Raw genomic sequence first — 16,062 nt, forward strand, 5'->3', positions numbered from 1 at the left:
ATCTTGTGGTGTTCCCCTTCTTCAAAATACCTCATTTGCCTTGGGTTTATGGGCTGGTATTTATATCTCTGGTAGCAAAAGTGATAATTGTCTACAGGGGAAGAGAACAGAGCTGATACAGCAATCTTGGTACTCTGCAGACAGCCTGAAATTCTGAGAGATCTGTGAATTACCTTGACCTTCCTGACTGGAGCATCAGCTTCAAAAGTTCAGTGATTGCACTTCAGTGTTATCAGCAACTAATTTAGCACTGATCATTTTATCTACTACTATCAGAGAAGATGGATAAGAGCAAAACACAGTGGACTGACTTTTGGGAATTTCTGGAGATAATCCAAGAGCAGACCAGAGAAGCAGACAAGTGACAGCAAAATCAGCAAAAGAATGAGGAGGAGGAGGAGGAATTAAAAGGCAGCAAAGGGGCTGGGATTATATGGAAAAGATCTCTTAAGTAAAGATAAACGTTATAATAAATTATTATGAGAAAATATTACCATCTAACATTTTAGGTGTGATAAAAGACTATATTCTGTTTATCTCTGTGTAAATCGTCAAACTACATTTACTTCAGCTCCTCTCACCTGGTAGATGGTAAATGGCTGCATTCCCAGCCCAGGATCACTTGAGATCAGAGAGCAGAGGTCTGTGTCCTCCAAATGCATCTTCACAACATAGAAACTGTAAGAGGAAGATGACTAACCAGGGATTAAAATAAAAGCATGTACTTTTCCTGATTTACCTGCACTTGGGGGTTAAACACAGGATTTTAGGTCATTCCTTTTGTGAATGGTATATCCATTTTAAGAGTCAATTAAATACATTACAAAATGTAGGCATTGCCAAGAAATATAGGGCTGTATTTGTTTTATAAGCTCTCAGATATACAAAGAAGACCAATGCCTTAAGCAGCTCCATATCAGTTTTACCACTCTCCTTCTCTAAAATTTATTTGTGCTTTTATTTGTTTGTTTCATTTCTAGGATTTCTTTTTCCTGGTGGAAAATTTGTATGGGAGGTGGAGAAATCAGTAACTGATTTAATTGATCATTTTCAGTTTGTGTGGAATTTTCATTTTTTACAGGTTTTCTACAATGCAACCAACTAATGCTCTGCTTCCAGCACAGGCACTTCAAGGTCGTATTTCTTTGTTTTCACCACAGGTCAGATACCATCACCAGGAAAAACTAATTTGAAAGCATCTTCCATCACAGGCACTAGGAAATAACGAAACGAAACAGCCAAGCAGAGTAAAAAAATCCTGTTTCTTTTACCCATGGATCCTGTGCCAGCAGTGCAGAACTCTCCTCAAGCTCTCACAGTAAGGTTTGCTATGCAGGTAGCAAACGTGCTCCTGTGGTTTACACCTCCCTAATCATTTCTCTCTTCTACAGGACATTTCCTTCAAGCACTGGTAGCATCCAGCTGTGTCTCCTTTGAGCCTTTTAGCATGTTGACATTACTTTCTTCTGTGTAATTTGGTATTTGAATACATTGAACACTACCTTTGTTCTCTATTGTAGGTCATGGGTTGTATGGGACTTTTGAAATGTTGTCCTCCTGGAGAAAAACTAGAGAAGACCAACACGTTAAAGAGAGGACTGCAGCTGTATTTGCAGACTCCATGCTCTCGTTTTCTCTCACCACTGCCATGTACCTGGTCACTTTTGGAATAGGTGCCAGTCCCTTCACTAACATTGAAGCAGCCAGGATTTTCTGCTGCAATTCCTGTATTGCAATTTTCTTCAACTACCTCTATGTACTCTCCTTTTATGGTTCCAGCCTGGTGTTTACTGGCTACATAGAAAACAACTACCAGCATAGTATCTTCTGCAGAAAGGTACCAAAGCCAGAGGTATTGCAAGAGAAGCCTGCATGGTATAGGTTTCTTCTGACAGCCAGATTCAGTGAGGACACGGATGATTCAGAGGAAACGAACACTTACGAGAGTCATCTTTTGGTGTGGTTCCTGAAACGCTATTATTGTGACTGGATAACAAACACTTATGTCAAGCCTTTTGTAGTTCTCTTTTACCTTGTTTATATTTCCTTTGCCTTAATGGGCTACCTGCAGGTCAGTGAGGGGTCAGACCTGAGCAACATCGTAGCGACCGCGACTCGGACCATCGAGTACACGACTGCCCAGCAGAAGTACTTCAGTAACTACAGCCCGGTCATTGGGTTCTACATCTACGAGTCCATCGAGTACTGGAACACCAGTGTCCAGGAGGACGTGCTGGAGTACACCAAGGGCTTCGTGAGGATATCTTGGTTTGAGAGCTACTTAAATTACCTTAGGAAACTCAACATATCTACTGGATTGCCGAAGAAGAATTTCACTGATATGTTGAGGAACTCCTTCCTGAAGACCCCTCAGTTTGCCCATTTTTCAGAGGATATCATCTTTTCCAAGAAGTACAACAATGAAGTTGATGTTGTGGCTTCCAGGATGTTCTTGGTGGCCAAGACAATAGAAACCAAGAGGGAAGAACTTTATGACCTCCTGGAGACCCTGAGGAAGCTCTCTCTCACCTCCAAGGTGAAATTCATCGTTTTCAATCCATCATTTGTGTACATGGATCGTTATGCCTCTTCAGTGGGAGCCCCCTTACAAAACTCCTGCATTAGTGCTTTATTTCTGCTCTTCTTCTCTGCATTCCTGGTGGCAGACTCTCTGATCAATGTCTGGCTCACTCTAACTGTTGCCTCGGTTGAATTTGGAGTTATAGGTTTTATGACCTTGTGGAAAGTGGAACTAGATTGTATTTCTGTGTTGTGCTTAATTTACGGAATTAATTATACAATTGACAACTGTGCTCCACTGTTATCAACCTTTGTCCTGGGCAAAGAGTTCACAAGAACTAAATGGGTGAAAAATGCCCTGGAAGTGCATGGGGTAGCTATTTTGCAGAGCTACCTCTGCTATATTGTTGGTCTGATTCCTCTTGCAGCTGTGCCTTCAAATCTGACCCGTACACTGTTCAGGTGCTTGTTTTTAATAGCATTAGTCACCTTCTTTCACTGCTTTGCCATTTTACCTGTGATACTGACTTTCCTGCCACCCTCCAAGAAGAAGAGGAAAGAGAAGAAGAATCCTGAAAACCGTGAGGAAATAGAGTGTGTTGAAATGGTGGATTTGGATAGCACCCGAGTGGTTGACCAAATTACAACAGTCTAACTTGATTTGTTGGTTGCTTTTTTACACTAGGTCTTACTGAGAAAAAAAAAAGAAACCAGTACTGACTAAATGTGTGGGGACAGGAAGATTGGAGGTTTTCCCCTCCCTCCTCTAAGCTAAATCCAGGAATATTCAAAATTATGGGAGAAATTAAAAATAAATTAAAAAAAAAAAAGCAAGAGCCGGGGTATTGTACCTTGCTCAGTTCCTATAACAGGTAATATGGGAGAATTTGCACACCCATGCAAAGAGAGGTTAAATTTTAGATGCATGAAGTAAGATCTAATGGAAGAAGTTGGGTTCTTAAGCAGTCGTCTGCATCGCCTGTACTGCAGATGCTGCAATTATTGTGGCTAAACCAAATCATGTTGAAAGGTCAACTGTCAAGGCTGAAGTAGCACTAAATGTTCGCTGGATGTAAAGGCTTTACAAACTTTCTGCACAGCAATAACTCAAGTCAGTGAGTCAGCTCTTATAAGTCTTTGCCATCACATTTAATATTTCTTTTCTCCCCTAATCTAAACATTTATGCAAGACTATATAAAAAATAGCAAACTGTACTGGGAAAGAAGGCAGTACACAGCAACCAAGTGCTTTCCAAACACCTTTATGTTATGAATCACTTTTTTTTTTCTAAAAGTATCATTATTTTAAAATTGAAATCATCCCTTGTAACATTTTTAATCATGGTTTTATAGCTGTTTCTTTTTCTTATAAAAACAAAAAAGAACAAAAAAAAAAGGAACAAAAAAATCCATGTGACTCTGTCACTCTAGAAAATATATGTCTATTTTATACATGTCTCGCTACTAGTTAAACATGTAATCTGCTTTACCAACTGTAATTTTGTTAGCACTCTACTAAGACATGTGAGTGGATCTAGCAGCAGTCAGAAGATGGTGTACTGAATATTTCAGCACCAAAATCCATGATACAAACCTCAAATACTAAAATGTCATCGAGAAAGTGAATGTTAGGGCTCTTTTAGTGAGAGCCTATTTCAGGCCATTCACTGGTAATGCACACTAAGAGGATTAGTGGGTAGTTTTACATAATGTATAACTTAATCCCTCAATCTTCCTAGAGTACCTGTAAAGCAATAGACCTTGCAGCTATGGGCTCTTCCAGGAGACAGTAGACAGTAAGATTTGAGTGGAACAAACTGAAGGTTGGGTCTGTGGTTTAGCAACAGCAAGTTCAACAACGTCCCCAAAGAGCCCGTGTCTTAGGGGCCTATTGAAAACATCACATGTAAGAGGGAAAAGAAAAAACACCCAAAAAAACCAACTTAAAAAGATTACATTACCAAGTCTTTTTGGAGCAATGAGTTCTAAATCAATAATTCTGTCAGCATCTGTGATGTGGAGTAAAACAGATAAAGCAGCATCTCTTCCCTCCTCCACCCCCTCCACCCTTAAGAGCGACAGGCTCATTGCTGTAAGGTTTTATCATGTGGTTGAACCCCAGTGGGGATATGTAAGCCAATTCTGTAGGTTTTGCTGAGAGTATTCTGACCATACATTGCCTGTGATGCCCCAGTGGCAGGAGCTGGCTGGTGTGTGTCGGGTGGGTTCGTATGGACTGTTGCTTTGTGGTGCAACATGAATGTATTCCAATCAGACTCCCTTCTGCAGCTCATCTGGAAACTAAGAGCACGTGAAAGGTTTTCAGCATTTGGCACAAAGTTTGCTTCAATGTCAGTATCTGGAGGGGGAGGGATATTGCAAGAGCCTTGGGGCTTGGAGCACTGGGAGCACCATGGCTTGGGAGGCTGCTGTGGTACCTGTACAGCCACTAGGACGTCTGTGGTCACAAAACCAGGATGTGCTTCATTGCTTGAAACATCTCTTTAGCATCCAAATCCCAGTGACCCCCAAATGCCCTGTACAAAACCTGCAAATGCCACCTACTGAATATTAATTTTCCAGCAAAGAGATATTTCTGAAGCATCCTTCCTAGCAGAAAATAAGATAACCAGATATTTTGCCCTGAAGCAAAATATTACATTCTCACTAGCAAAACAAATCAGCAGAGCAGCTGGCAACATTTACTTTCCCCTGGATAAGTCCCTTCCCTGACCAGAAGAAAGGAAGCTGTGTCCAGGAATGCACAGGCTCTTTGCTTAAGTAAACAACAGTTGCTTCAGTAGCAGCTGGGAAGCTGTAACAACAACTTCGGCCTTGGCAGAACACAGGCAGACACCTTGAAGACAGCCAAATGAATGTAAGGCTAGGAAAAATATCTGTTTCCCCCGTTTTTTTAAACTCAGGCTTGGGGCTATGTTTTCCGGCCAAAAAATATTCCTTAAATGTACTTCACTGTAATTTTCTGTGATCATTAGTATGTTGTTTAAATACCAGTCACCCCATCCCCTGGCTGTTCAACAGGCAACTGCAGTGGCTTTTGAACTTCTGAGGGCATTAGCAAATTAGCTGAGAGTTACAGAGGAACTGCAATTCCTCTGCAGTGATCCACTGACTTGTGTGACACTTGGAAATGGGACACGTGTCAGAGAGGCTGTTTGTACACTGCCTAGAGGAATACATGGCAAACACTGATTTTACACCTCTGCTATCCCTCATGCTATTCCCTTGCAAACACCAGATGCCAAGATAGTTACCATAAACCTCCTCACATCTAATTGCAGTGCATAGACCAGGAGCATCTTTAAAGAGATGTCCAAAGACAAGCTTGCAGTTTCACAGATCTCTTATTAAATCTCACCATGTGAGGCCTTCAGAGATCTTTAAGAAAGGTGATAAAACCAGGGACAAAATTACTTCTCTATCTCCAAACCTGTCAGAAAAAGGATGAGGAGGCATTCCTGTGACAAAGTGCTGCAGAAGAGGCTTGAGTGTCCACAGAAGGCAGGGTGAGAAGTCATGGAGTCTACGGTCTACGTCCTTGCCCCCAGGGCAGAGCCAGCAATGTAAATTTACAGAACAGAAATTTAAATAATTTCTGAAGCATGTTTGTCCAGCCCATTCCTAAAAGTCTTTTTAAGGGCAGATTCCTTTCCCAGTAGTTCCCCCCAGTGCCATGTTACCCTCTCTAGTAACCATTAACTCCTGCTAGCCACTCAAGACTGGGATGGAGAAGAGGAGCTGTGCCCCTTTCTACACAGTGATAGGACGGGCAGGAGACTGGAGCATCCCCAAAAGAGAGAAAACCCAGAACAGAGCCAGAACCATCTTGCATACATTTTTCACTGTGTTTCACATCAAGCTGCCATTCTGTTCCCCAGCACTGGCAGGGTACAGCCATGGAAGTGTCCAAGGTGCACTCAGCCCAGGTCCGTGAGACTCGGCCTGGATCCTGATGTGTCTGAGGGATGCACCAAATGCTCCTTCTCTGCAGGTAGCTTGAATACCTCAACATGAACCACATTCTCAAGGTTTCAGACTATGCTAAGCCACTTTGGCCTTCCTCCCCTTCAACCTTTTCCTCTGGAGCAATTATCCTCACCAAAGTCAATGGACCTCCCTGCACTGATTGATTAGTAGGTGCAGATGCAGTGCTCTGTTCTCAGTCCAAAGCACGCCCAGTGGCTAACTGTGCATGAGATTTTACCCTTACTGGTGAACCTCCAGTTTGGAAGACTACCTAGGCTTAAGCAGATTTTTGTCATACTCTTAAGTGGCTTTTCAGCCCAGGTATCACTGTGGTTTTGTTTGCAATATAGATGATCCAATTTTTTATAAATGCAGTGAGTAGAGCAGAGTATTATACACTGTCAGGCACTGACTAAAATCTAACAGTGAAAATTTTAGCTTAGGCTAACAAGACTATGTAGGACTATGGCTCACTGAGCACATATATCTTCTACAAACATGAAAATTCCCATACAGTAAGGTATGGTGTACAGGATATTTTTACTACAGGGTAAGCATGGGGGAAAAGAGCCAACCTACCTGCATATGGCCCTCAAGATCAATCCAGTTTTCTTGTAATATAACTTCTGATATTGTGTTAGCACAAGTCCACTTTCAATTTACAATTACTCTAAATGGAGAAAAAAAAATTAAGAAAATTTGTTATAGCTGGAATAACTATGCCATAAACATTAATTGATGAAGACAGAATTTTCTGCCCAAAGCAGAAATGTGGAAATGTTCTAGTTAGATTAAAATTAGAGCTGGAATTGTTGAGAAAAACCTGTCTGTGAAAGAAAAAGAGCTTCTTTTCCAAAGACAAGCAAATACACTTATTATGGTCAACTGCATGGACCTGGAGGGAATTCAGTACCAAAGTGGCCTGAGGTTATGTTGAGTCACAAGAGGATTCGCATCTGCTCTCAGAAGTCTGCTGAGCCAACGCTGAATTCAGGTAAAACATGTACTGTAAATTGAAAGGTGTACTTTTAAATGTTTATTTCTAGGCTGACTGTCCTCCTGTGAGGCATGAAATCCCACATCAGCCAACACCTTTATTTTTATTCAAAGGGAAAGCAAAACTAAGTGGTGGCACAACTGGGCAGAGATCAGGGGAGTCCAGAAGGAAGACTGGCTTCTCTGAAAAACAGAGAGAGCCAGCAAAGCAAATGGGTTGTGGGAGAAGACCTGGTGACTTCAAAACTTAGCAAAGTGGTGGTTTTTCCTACTTTGTTAACTCAGAAAGCATGGGAAGGGAAGCTGAGTTAGTTGGGCATCAGCTCTGGGTTTGCTGTGCTCTCCAGTTACAGCAGCTCCTCTGGCACGGTTGGGAGCTGTCAGCAGGATGGGAATTGGGCAGGGCAGGGCTGGCAGTGCTGTGGGCACTGGGGATGCCAGACCAGGGGCTGTGGTGGTGCCATTTCCCTTGTCCCCATCCCACAGCCCTGCCAGGGGTTCCCGGGGTGTGCAGCCTGCAGAGAGCATCAGCTGCCCTGCAGGAACAGCTCCTCACCATTCTCACCCTGTGGCAGCACTGTTGGGGGGTTTTGCTGAACCAGTGCTGTCATGGTAAGGCACAAACCCTGTAGGAAACCACTTTCTAGAAGCTCTTGGTTGGAAAGAATTACCCAGAGCCTTTTCCTCCCCTGCCTTTGCACACGTTAAAATCCTGATCCATAAAAATCAGATTGTACAATTTAGCTCTGTAGGGACCAAGTATTTCTTCCATGGCTTTATCCCTACATTTATCACTAAAAGTACCTGTCATTTATTTTCTTATCAACATTGTGAAATAACTAAGCCTTTCTGGGGAACACACAAGTCTGATGAGAAGGAGGTGGGGAGGGGGGAGAGCCTCTTCCCTTTCCCAAAGGTAGGAAGCATCTTCCACCCATGCCAGGCACTACTGCAGGGCACTCCAGTGACCCCAGCTCAGTGCAGTGGGGAGGACAACCTTATCCCCCCTCCCTAATTTTATTAGAGAGCAGGGAGAACCTTTAACTCCAAATTTTGGGGGGAGATGGGCCCCAAGGAAGCCCTTGTGAAACTCATCCACTGCCAGAAAAGCGCAGTGGGAAACTTCTTGTTTGGTTGGGTTTTTTGAGAAAGAGATGGCAAAAGGATCCCAGGAGGGCGTTTGAACACGAATTCCTGTCCATGGTGCGTGGGTTGGAGCAGAATGGCATGCCATGGCATGCCACCCCTTGCCCTGTTGTCCTGGCACAGCTTTCTGCCTGGAGAGAGGGCACCTCAGCATCACGTGCGCCTGCCTGGGGCAGCCGCTTCTCAGGCACAAATTGTTCTGATGTCGTTGGCATTCTGCAAGTCATTACCTTTTTTTAATTTTTGGGGAAAAACAAAACAAAAAAAGATCGGCAGAAACAATTCTAGATTATTTAAGCTCCAAGAAGTCTTAATCTGTGCATCAAATAAATGGCTTGCAAGATGTCAGGGGTTTTCCTTTAGGCTTTTTTTAACCTATTTTTACTATTTTTGTATTAATTTAGGGGAAAAATTGTATAATGAATCTCAATGTATAGCATAAGCCTAAAATAAAATGGCTGTCTCTCTCTTTGCTTCCTGTGCTCCCAAACTGCTACAGAAATCCCATGCCATCGCCAATGCAACAAACTGATTTTCCTGGCCTAACCCAAATAATCAGGATGAGCGTGGTCTCCAAGTCCCCACAGAGAGGGGTGGTGGAGGAGTTCAGGGGCACCTGCTCAGCACAGAGCCAGCAATGTCCCCAGGATGATGGGCATGCTGCTTCTGCAGGAGCCCCTCTTGTTCCAGGCTGCACACTGCAAGCACAGGGAAAACCACATCCATTCATTTCCATGTTATTGGGATCTAAGTGCTTTTTGGGAGTGTTTTATATAATCCACCAGCAGAACTCCAGCCTCAGCTGGCAAACCAACAGCTAAGGCAAAAATCTGAAACTGCTTTGATCAAAAACTACATTTTATATCCTCAAACAAGACCTGGACCTTCTGAGATCTGGTAGGTAGGCCTGAAAGTATTACTGTTTAACAGAAGTATTGTGATTGAACAGACTTATTGTTATTAAAATTTTTCTTACCGAGACCTTACCATTCACAAACTCAGAAGCCCCATCATCACTGAGAGACCACCTCTCTCACCAGCACAACCACAGCTGCTGCTCCAGGATCTTCTGATGACTGTGCTCCATCATCTTCTTCCCATGCCCTAGCAGATAACCCATTTACCCTTCTTTCCTAGTGTTTTGGAGAAGGGGATCAGCATCCATAAGGCCCATTTGGACCAACTGCTTCAAAGCAGAAGCAAACCACTCCACCAGGGCATGCGGGTGACAGCTACAGGTGCTATGTCACATGTGACTGCAGAAATGAGATATGCACCACTTTACTGTAAAAAGCAGGTGAGCCAGATCCAATCCCAAGTCACTGCAACAAATAGCAGGAGTTTGGTGTTTTGGCTACCAAGGGCTTTCAGGAACTTTAGTTTAATGGGAAGTTTGGGTCTGCAATTTAAAGGTGATTCCTGTCACCTGTTATGGCTCTGGGCCTTGTCCCTTTCAGTCATTCTTTCTCTCATTGCCTTAAATTCAGAATCCAGAAGCACTGTTGCCAAAAATTCTGTCTGAAACTGAAACTCAAACGATATCAATTTTTCTAATTGCTAGTGTGATGTAAAAGAGGCTACGTCTAAGCATCACACAGGAACTCAAAAGCAAAACCCCCCTACCAGGCTGGTGTTCCTCATTTGTATTAGCAGGAGCTCCTTCGTGCAAATCTCCACTGATCTAATTTACAAAATTCAGCCTTTCCAAATGTATAATCAGCACGTTTCATTCTGAAAGTTCATCTGTACCTGTACCTTCAAAATAAAAGCATGTTAAATCTGATTTTTAACTTATCAAGGAATATAGTTCAGCCCAACAAATGTTCATGAGCAGCATGTCTGAATCCCACATGCAATTCTTACATTGCTGCATACAAGTCAGAATATTTTCACTCCCAAATGCCACATCTCCTTATTTATACAACTAATGTGCACATAGAAACTAGGCAGGATTGTGGACCCAAAACAGTGAAGCGTGCTCATGTTTACATTCATCCTGTATATATCACTTAAACTTTTAAAGGTTAGTGGCTATATACAACTCATTGAGAAGAACAGGATTTTTTTTGCTGACTCCAGTTTACTGGCCAAAAATAACAAATATAAGCACTAGCTAGAAAGAACCAGGGAATAAGACATCCAACAGTCCATCCAATCATCCACTTGAAAATTTATACATATGAGAAATGTATGAATCATATTAAAGGCCTTAGCTGGATATCCAGACTATACATAGTATATGTTATATATGAATGCAGAATATTCTATTCTTTTTGGCCACATTGAATCCTTTGAAATATGCTCTGTTCTGTGAGGAGGCATACTTTTGAGCAAAACTGACATTTATCTTCTTAGAAATTACCAATTTGCACAGGTGAAGTTTGCTGGAAACAAAATTTTAAATGTATACAAACAAACTGATGCCAGAAAACACAATTTGTAAAAATTATGCCTTCACATACTGATTATATTTCATAATAAGCAATCTGTTCCCTGATGCTACAAGTAAAAACTGATTTTTTATTTGTCAGCTATATTGAGGAAAATGAGATGCCCCACTAATGTATATATAGTGCATACACCCCCATAGCAATTATGTATTTCTTATACGCCCAGCACAAGTTGGCTCTGTATAAAGAGGAGGAAAAGCCAACCTAGAGATGTAGTTTGAAAGCTGGTAGGAAGAATAGTTTATCTGCACTGAGATTAGTAATGGATCAGCAGGGGAGGAGCAACAGAGAAGTTTGGTAAGGAGTTTAGGAACAAAGAAACTGGCTACAGAAATGCAGAGCTGTCAAGAAAACTCAGGTTTTATTGTGTCAGGAGGATGAGAAAGAAATTATATAAAAACCCTCTGAGTTGCAAAGGGAAGGAAGGTCTAAGCTAGTATGAGACTGAGAAAAATCATATGAACATATGTAAGACTAGCAGCTGTAAGGTATATTAAGGCTGTTTAACAAAAGACAGGATCTGTCTATACAAGGAAAATAAAAAAATCACAGCTGCCTAATTATATGATTTCAAATATAGATTCAGTACCTCATTGTTTTGGAATAAAAGGAGGATATCATTCCTAATCTAATCTGGGCCCAGAGCTGAAGGATTTGACATGATCTATAAACAGTATCATACAGAAAAAGAGATTGGTCATGGATTCTGGCTCATAACTTACTTAAAAATGACAAATTGACCCTCACTATTTTACTGCAGCTCTTATTTAGAGAAGAGCAGCTGACTTTAATGTTCTGAAACAGTCATGCCTTCCTGACAAAAGACTTGTGCACTGGAAGGATTTCTTTTCTTTTCTTTTGAAGATGTGATCAATTTTCTCTCTGGACAAAGTGAGTCCTCAGGCACAAAACCCACAGCAAGAGGTGGGAAATTCCTCTCTTAAGGTGATTCCCGATTCAAGGACATCCATCTGCAATTGCATTTCTCTTTTCTCTCCTCTCTGCATACTATTGCAGGCAGCTCCACACCTGTTTATTGACAGTCTGACCAATCAGTGCATGGTACCCTTCTTTGCGAGAGAGGCGGGGCTCTGCCAAGCATCCCCTGATGCTGGCTCCAGAGGCTGTGGCCACATTATAATTTCAGGATTATTCTAGCCCCTCTCCTGGGAGCCTTTCTGTCAATATCTTGGATCTTGCTGGAAGGGTGGCTACAATGGCTGTCACAGGACAACCAACAGCAATTTGCTGACCTGCCATGCCTCTGATATATGCAAGTGACACAGCAATTTCAGATCTAGCAAGGAGAAGTGTCCAAAGCTCACTATCACGACACCAGGATATTTAATATCAACTGTGAGGATGTTTATACAGCAGACTTACTATATGGAATTTGCAGAAATAGGGAAAAGAGAGATAGAACATCAATTAAACTCCTTATTCAGCACTTTCCATATGTCTCCATCAAAGGAAGAGTTCTTGCCTCACAGTCAGTGGTGATACCAAACATTAAGAATCTATTTTACAGAAAAATATTAAAAGGATTTGGCTTAGAAAGGGGAAATGTGGAGCAGAGATATGTGACCAGAATTATGGATAAGATTGCTAACATCAGTGAGTTCTTTCTTTTATTTTCTTTTTTTCTTTTTTTTTTTTTTTTTTTTTTTTTTTTTTTTGCCAAGTATATCCCTCAAAGCCAGAATCTCAGAATACAAAATATTTGAAGTAAGAAGCAAATAATAAATTCATGGAGAACATTTCACAGGTAGAAATGACAAATACATATTAGAAACTATAAAGTCAAGGGAGACAAAAAAATCAACTCAGATGAGAAATGCTTAGATTTATTGTAGAGAACTCCATGAAAACTTGGACAGAAAACCTCCTAAATGTACTCACAGTCCTGGAGAGCTCTTCAGGTGGTCTGTTCCAGCACCAGATCAAAAATAAGGTAAGTTTTAAATTATTGACAACTACAACCAACAGAGCTTTAAAGCGTAGAACTTGGGTAAGGGAGAAATGGAAAAATTATGGGAAAAATACTGAATTTCTTACTCCTTGTGTTCATCAGCACCTCTCCACAGACTTCTCAGGAGTTACAGCTAATAGCTTTTGTTTAAAGCACCACCCAGCACATCCCAGACCCCAGCTCTCCCCTTCTTCCCCTGGAAGCCTGAGGCTGAGTTTCATTTTGTGAGTCTGCTTCCAAGGCAGATGATCCTTCTGACAGTGTCTGAGTGACAAAGGACCTGAGACACAGAGGTGAGCACAGAGCAGCACGGGAAACACCAGAGACATGGCAAGGCAAAGCCTTGTTCCTCCTTCATCAGACAGCTGTGCAAAAGAGGGCATTCCAATTTCTAATGTGCTTTAAAAGCTTATAAGAAAAATTGGCCTCTGTGAAACACTGTGGTTTCCCTAGGCAGTAGATGTGCTGTGGATGCTGTCCAGGCATCCTTATGCTTGTGCTTTCCCAAATCTTAGCAGACCTCAGCTTGGCTCCATGCCACACAGTCCCTCTGAGACTCATATTGCAGGTTTCATTGAGATACCTTTTTGGTGAAAATTACTTCTTTCACAACAAACAAATCTGTTTAAATATGAACTCTTCTATTTGCCCCAGGCTCCCACACCTGCCATCTCTATTCTCTGTCAGTACATCTGGAAATGAAGGTGGCCACAGTGGGAAGGAGAGAGCTGGAAAGCAAATAAAAGTCCCATCATTTCAGTTCAGTGGCAGCTAGTTTTGTGAGGCCCAATTACCAGAAATTTTGTGACCCTCATTTTCCAGTACCAAATTTTTAAAAGGTGCTCACTATTCCACTCCCAAGCCAGGAAGAACTATGGATTTTGAGAATACTCCAAGCAGAATATAACTGCTCTATTGAAACCATTTTGTCCAGTGGAAATAAAGCATTGGCAAGGGGAGGAGAGATTAATAGGGTTGCTGGATTTGAAATTTTCTGCAGAAAAGACTGGGTTTTCTTCTTTTTAAAGAAAGTTCACATTTCTACCTTTGTTCTGAAAAGAGGTCTTTAAGTCTGATAAATTCAAAGCACATTAATTCATATACAAAACCTTCTGTTCAGGAGAATCCAGATGTGAGCTGAGCAAAGATATCAAGGCAGTAGCAAATGCAAACAACAGCTAACATTGCACTTCTATGGAAACACAGATTTGAATGCATAATTGGCTGAATGTTACCAAAAATCTCCTGATGCAGGAAAAATAAAGTCAGGGAAAGATTGTCAAAAAACTTTCCATGGTTTTTGACTTCTTGTTATGGCTCATCTGGGTCTTTTACACTCCATTGAAATCTGTAATCAGTTTCTTTAGACATAGTTATCATTAATATACATTCAGCCATTGACCAAATACAAACCATACTCAGCTGGCCAGCCATAGATCTCAAGTAATCAAAGGTCATCCTTTACAGCTACCCCCACTCCTAAAATACATATCAAGTGTGTGTATTTCACAGAATAGTGGGAAAAATCTATACAAAATTTTAACCTACCTGGAAACAATTTGCTTTAAACAAGCCAAACAGAATTGAAAAATTGTTTGCAGCAAATACTTTTAAAAGCTCAAAATGTGAAGGTAAAGTAGCTCTATTCAAACCTTTTGAAGAGAATGAATGAGAGAATGAATGTGAAAAAGCACATGGAGTGCAATTTGAAGAAGCAAGCAAGCGAATCATGACCAGAGAATGTCTATAAAACCTTGGCAGTTGACCTTCAATGGGTGAGGATGGTAAGTGGTTTGGAGAATCAGCATTTCATCAAGTGGTTGAGTATATTTTTACCCTTTTCAAATATGAACCAGCTCATCAGGTAAAAACTGGTCATGCAAGGTTTGTCCATTTGCCTGCTCTCAGTGAGCATGAAAAAAATCATATTCCTAAATGAGCCTGTGGTTTCTGCTGGCTTTGGTTAATTCCAGTGTGTTTCTGTTGACCACTAAGGGGACAAAAATCCTCCAAATCTCTATTGCTATTTCTTTTCTCAAGAATGTATCCTACACTTCCCATTACCATCTCCTTTTGCTATGCCAGACCTCTCATGAAATTCCCCAGTTTTGGCCAGTTGACCCAAGAGCTCCCCTAATGCACTCTTGCAATTGTAAGTACTCAGGGGTTCCACTAAAGGGGTGGCTGGATGCAGCTTCAGGACTAATTGTATCCTATGAGTTATAGAATTATGCACCAACAGCTAAAAGGACACAATTAAAAGTGAACTATTGTGACACACACTGTGTAATCTCATACAATCAAATGCAATGTTTAGTAAACATGAACCTCTTTGTCATTTTGTATTTATTTATACAGGTTTAACAAAAAATAAAAAATAAAGCACACATTTAAAAATATCCCTTTCTCCATTGTGTCTCTGCAGCATTATGCAGCTTCCTGTTGAGGCTGATGGGAAGGCAATGACTCGGCCAGAGCCTGGGGAACTAGGCAGTGACTAGCAAGGAACGTGCAGCTCTTGTTTGAATTGAATTATACCTGCAAAGAGAGGGAGACAGCCTTCCAGAGAGTGTGGGAGAGAAAGGGAACGGCTCACCAGGCATTTGCTAGGAGCTGCCTAGGTGGGAACACCAAATTTCTGCAGAAGTAGGAGCCTTAACTAGGTCACTGCCTAAAGGACTGCATTTTTCCAGCAGTGTGCCAGTAATGAAACACCAAAGGGTTTCTAATTCCTGGGCCCCTCCCTTGGCTACAAAGTCTGAAGGAAAAAGGAAAGGGGAAAAAGGAAAGGGGAAAAAGGAAAGGGAAAAAGGTCTTCCACTTACAGCTGGAGAACTGATAAATCTCTGGCATGCACTCAAAGCAGGGAGGTGACACCAAGGAGCCAGGTCCTGCCAGTTTGCCCAAGGACCCATGGTTTATCCCACCACCAAGTCTCTGTAACACACAAAGACTCTGCTTTGCAGACCTCCAGCAGCACGCCCCTCTCCTCTG

At 41.6% G+C, this 16,062-nt stretch overlaps 1 protein-coding gene across 1 annotated transcript in view; it reads left to right on the top strand.

Annotated features, from left to right (window-relative positions):
- Positions 1 to 7,788, top strand: part of PTCHD1 (patched domain containing 1) — a 37,247-nt gene extending 29,459 nt beyond the window's left edge. The window contains exon 3 of the mRNA XM_058045459.1: positions 1,521 to 7,788. Coding sequence (XP_057901442.1) covers positions 1,521 to 3,175 — 1,655 coding nt within the window. The 3' untranslated portion in view covers positions 3,176 to 7,788. The remainder of the gene's footprint in view (positions 1 to 1,520) is intronic.
- Positions 7,789 to 16,062: the final 8,274 nt, after the last annotated feature.

The sequence above is a fragment of the Melospiza georgiana genome, chromosome 2 (assembly GCF_028018845.1).
Source record: "Melospiza georgiana isolate bMelGeo1 chromosome 2, bMelGeo1.pri, whole genome shotgun sequence".
In the NCBI taxonomy this organism is placed as follows: domain Eukaryota; kingdom Metazoa; phylum Chordata; class Aves; order Passeriformes; family Passerellidae; genus Melospiza; species Melospiza georgiana.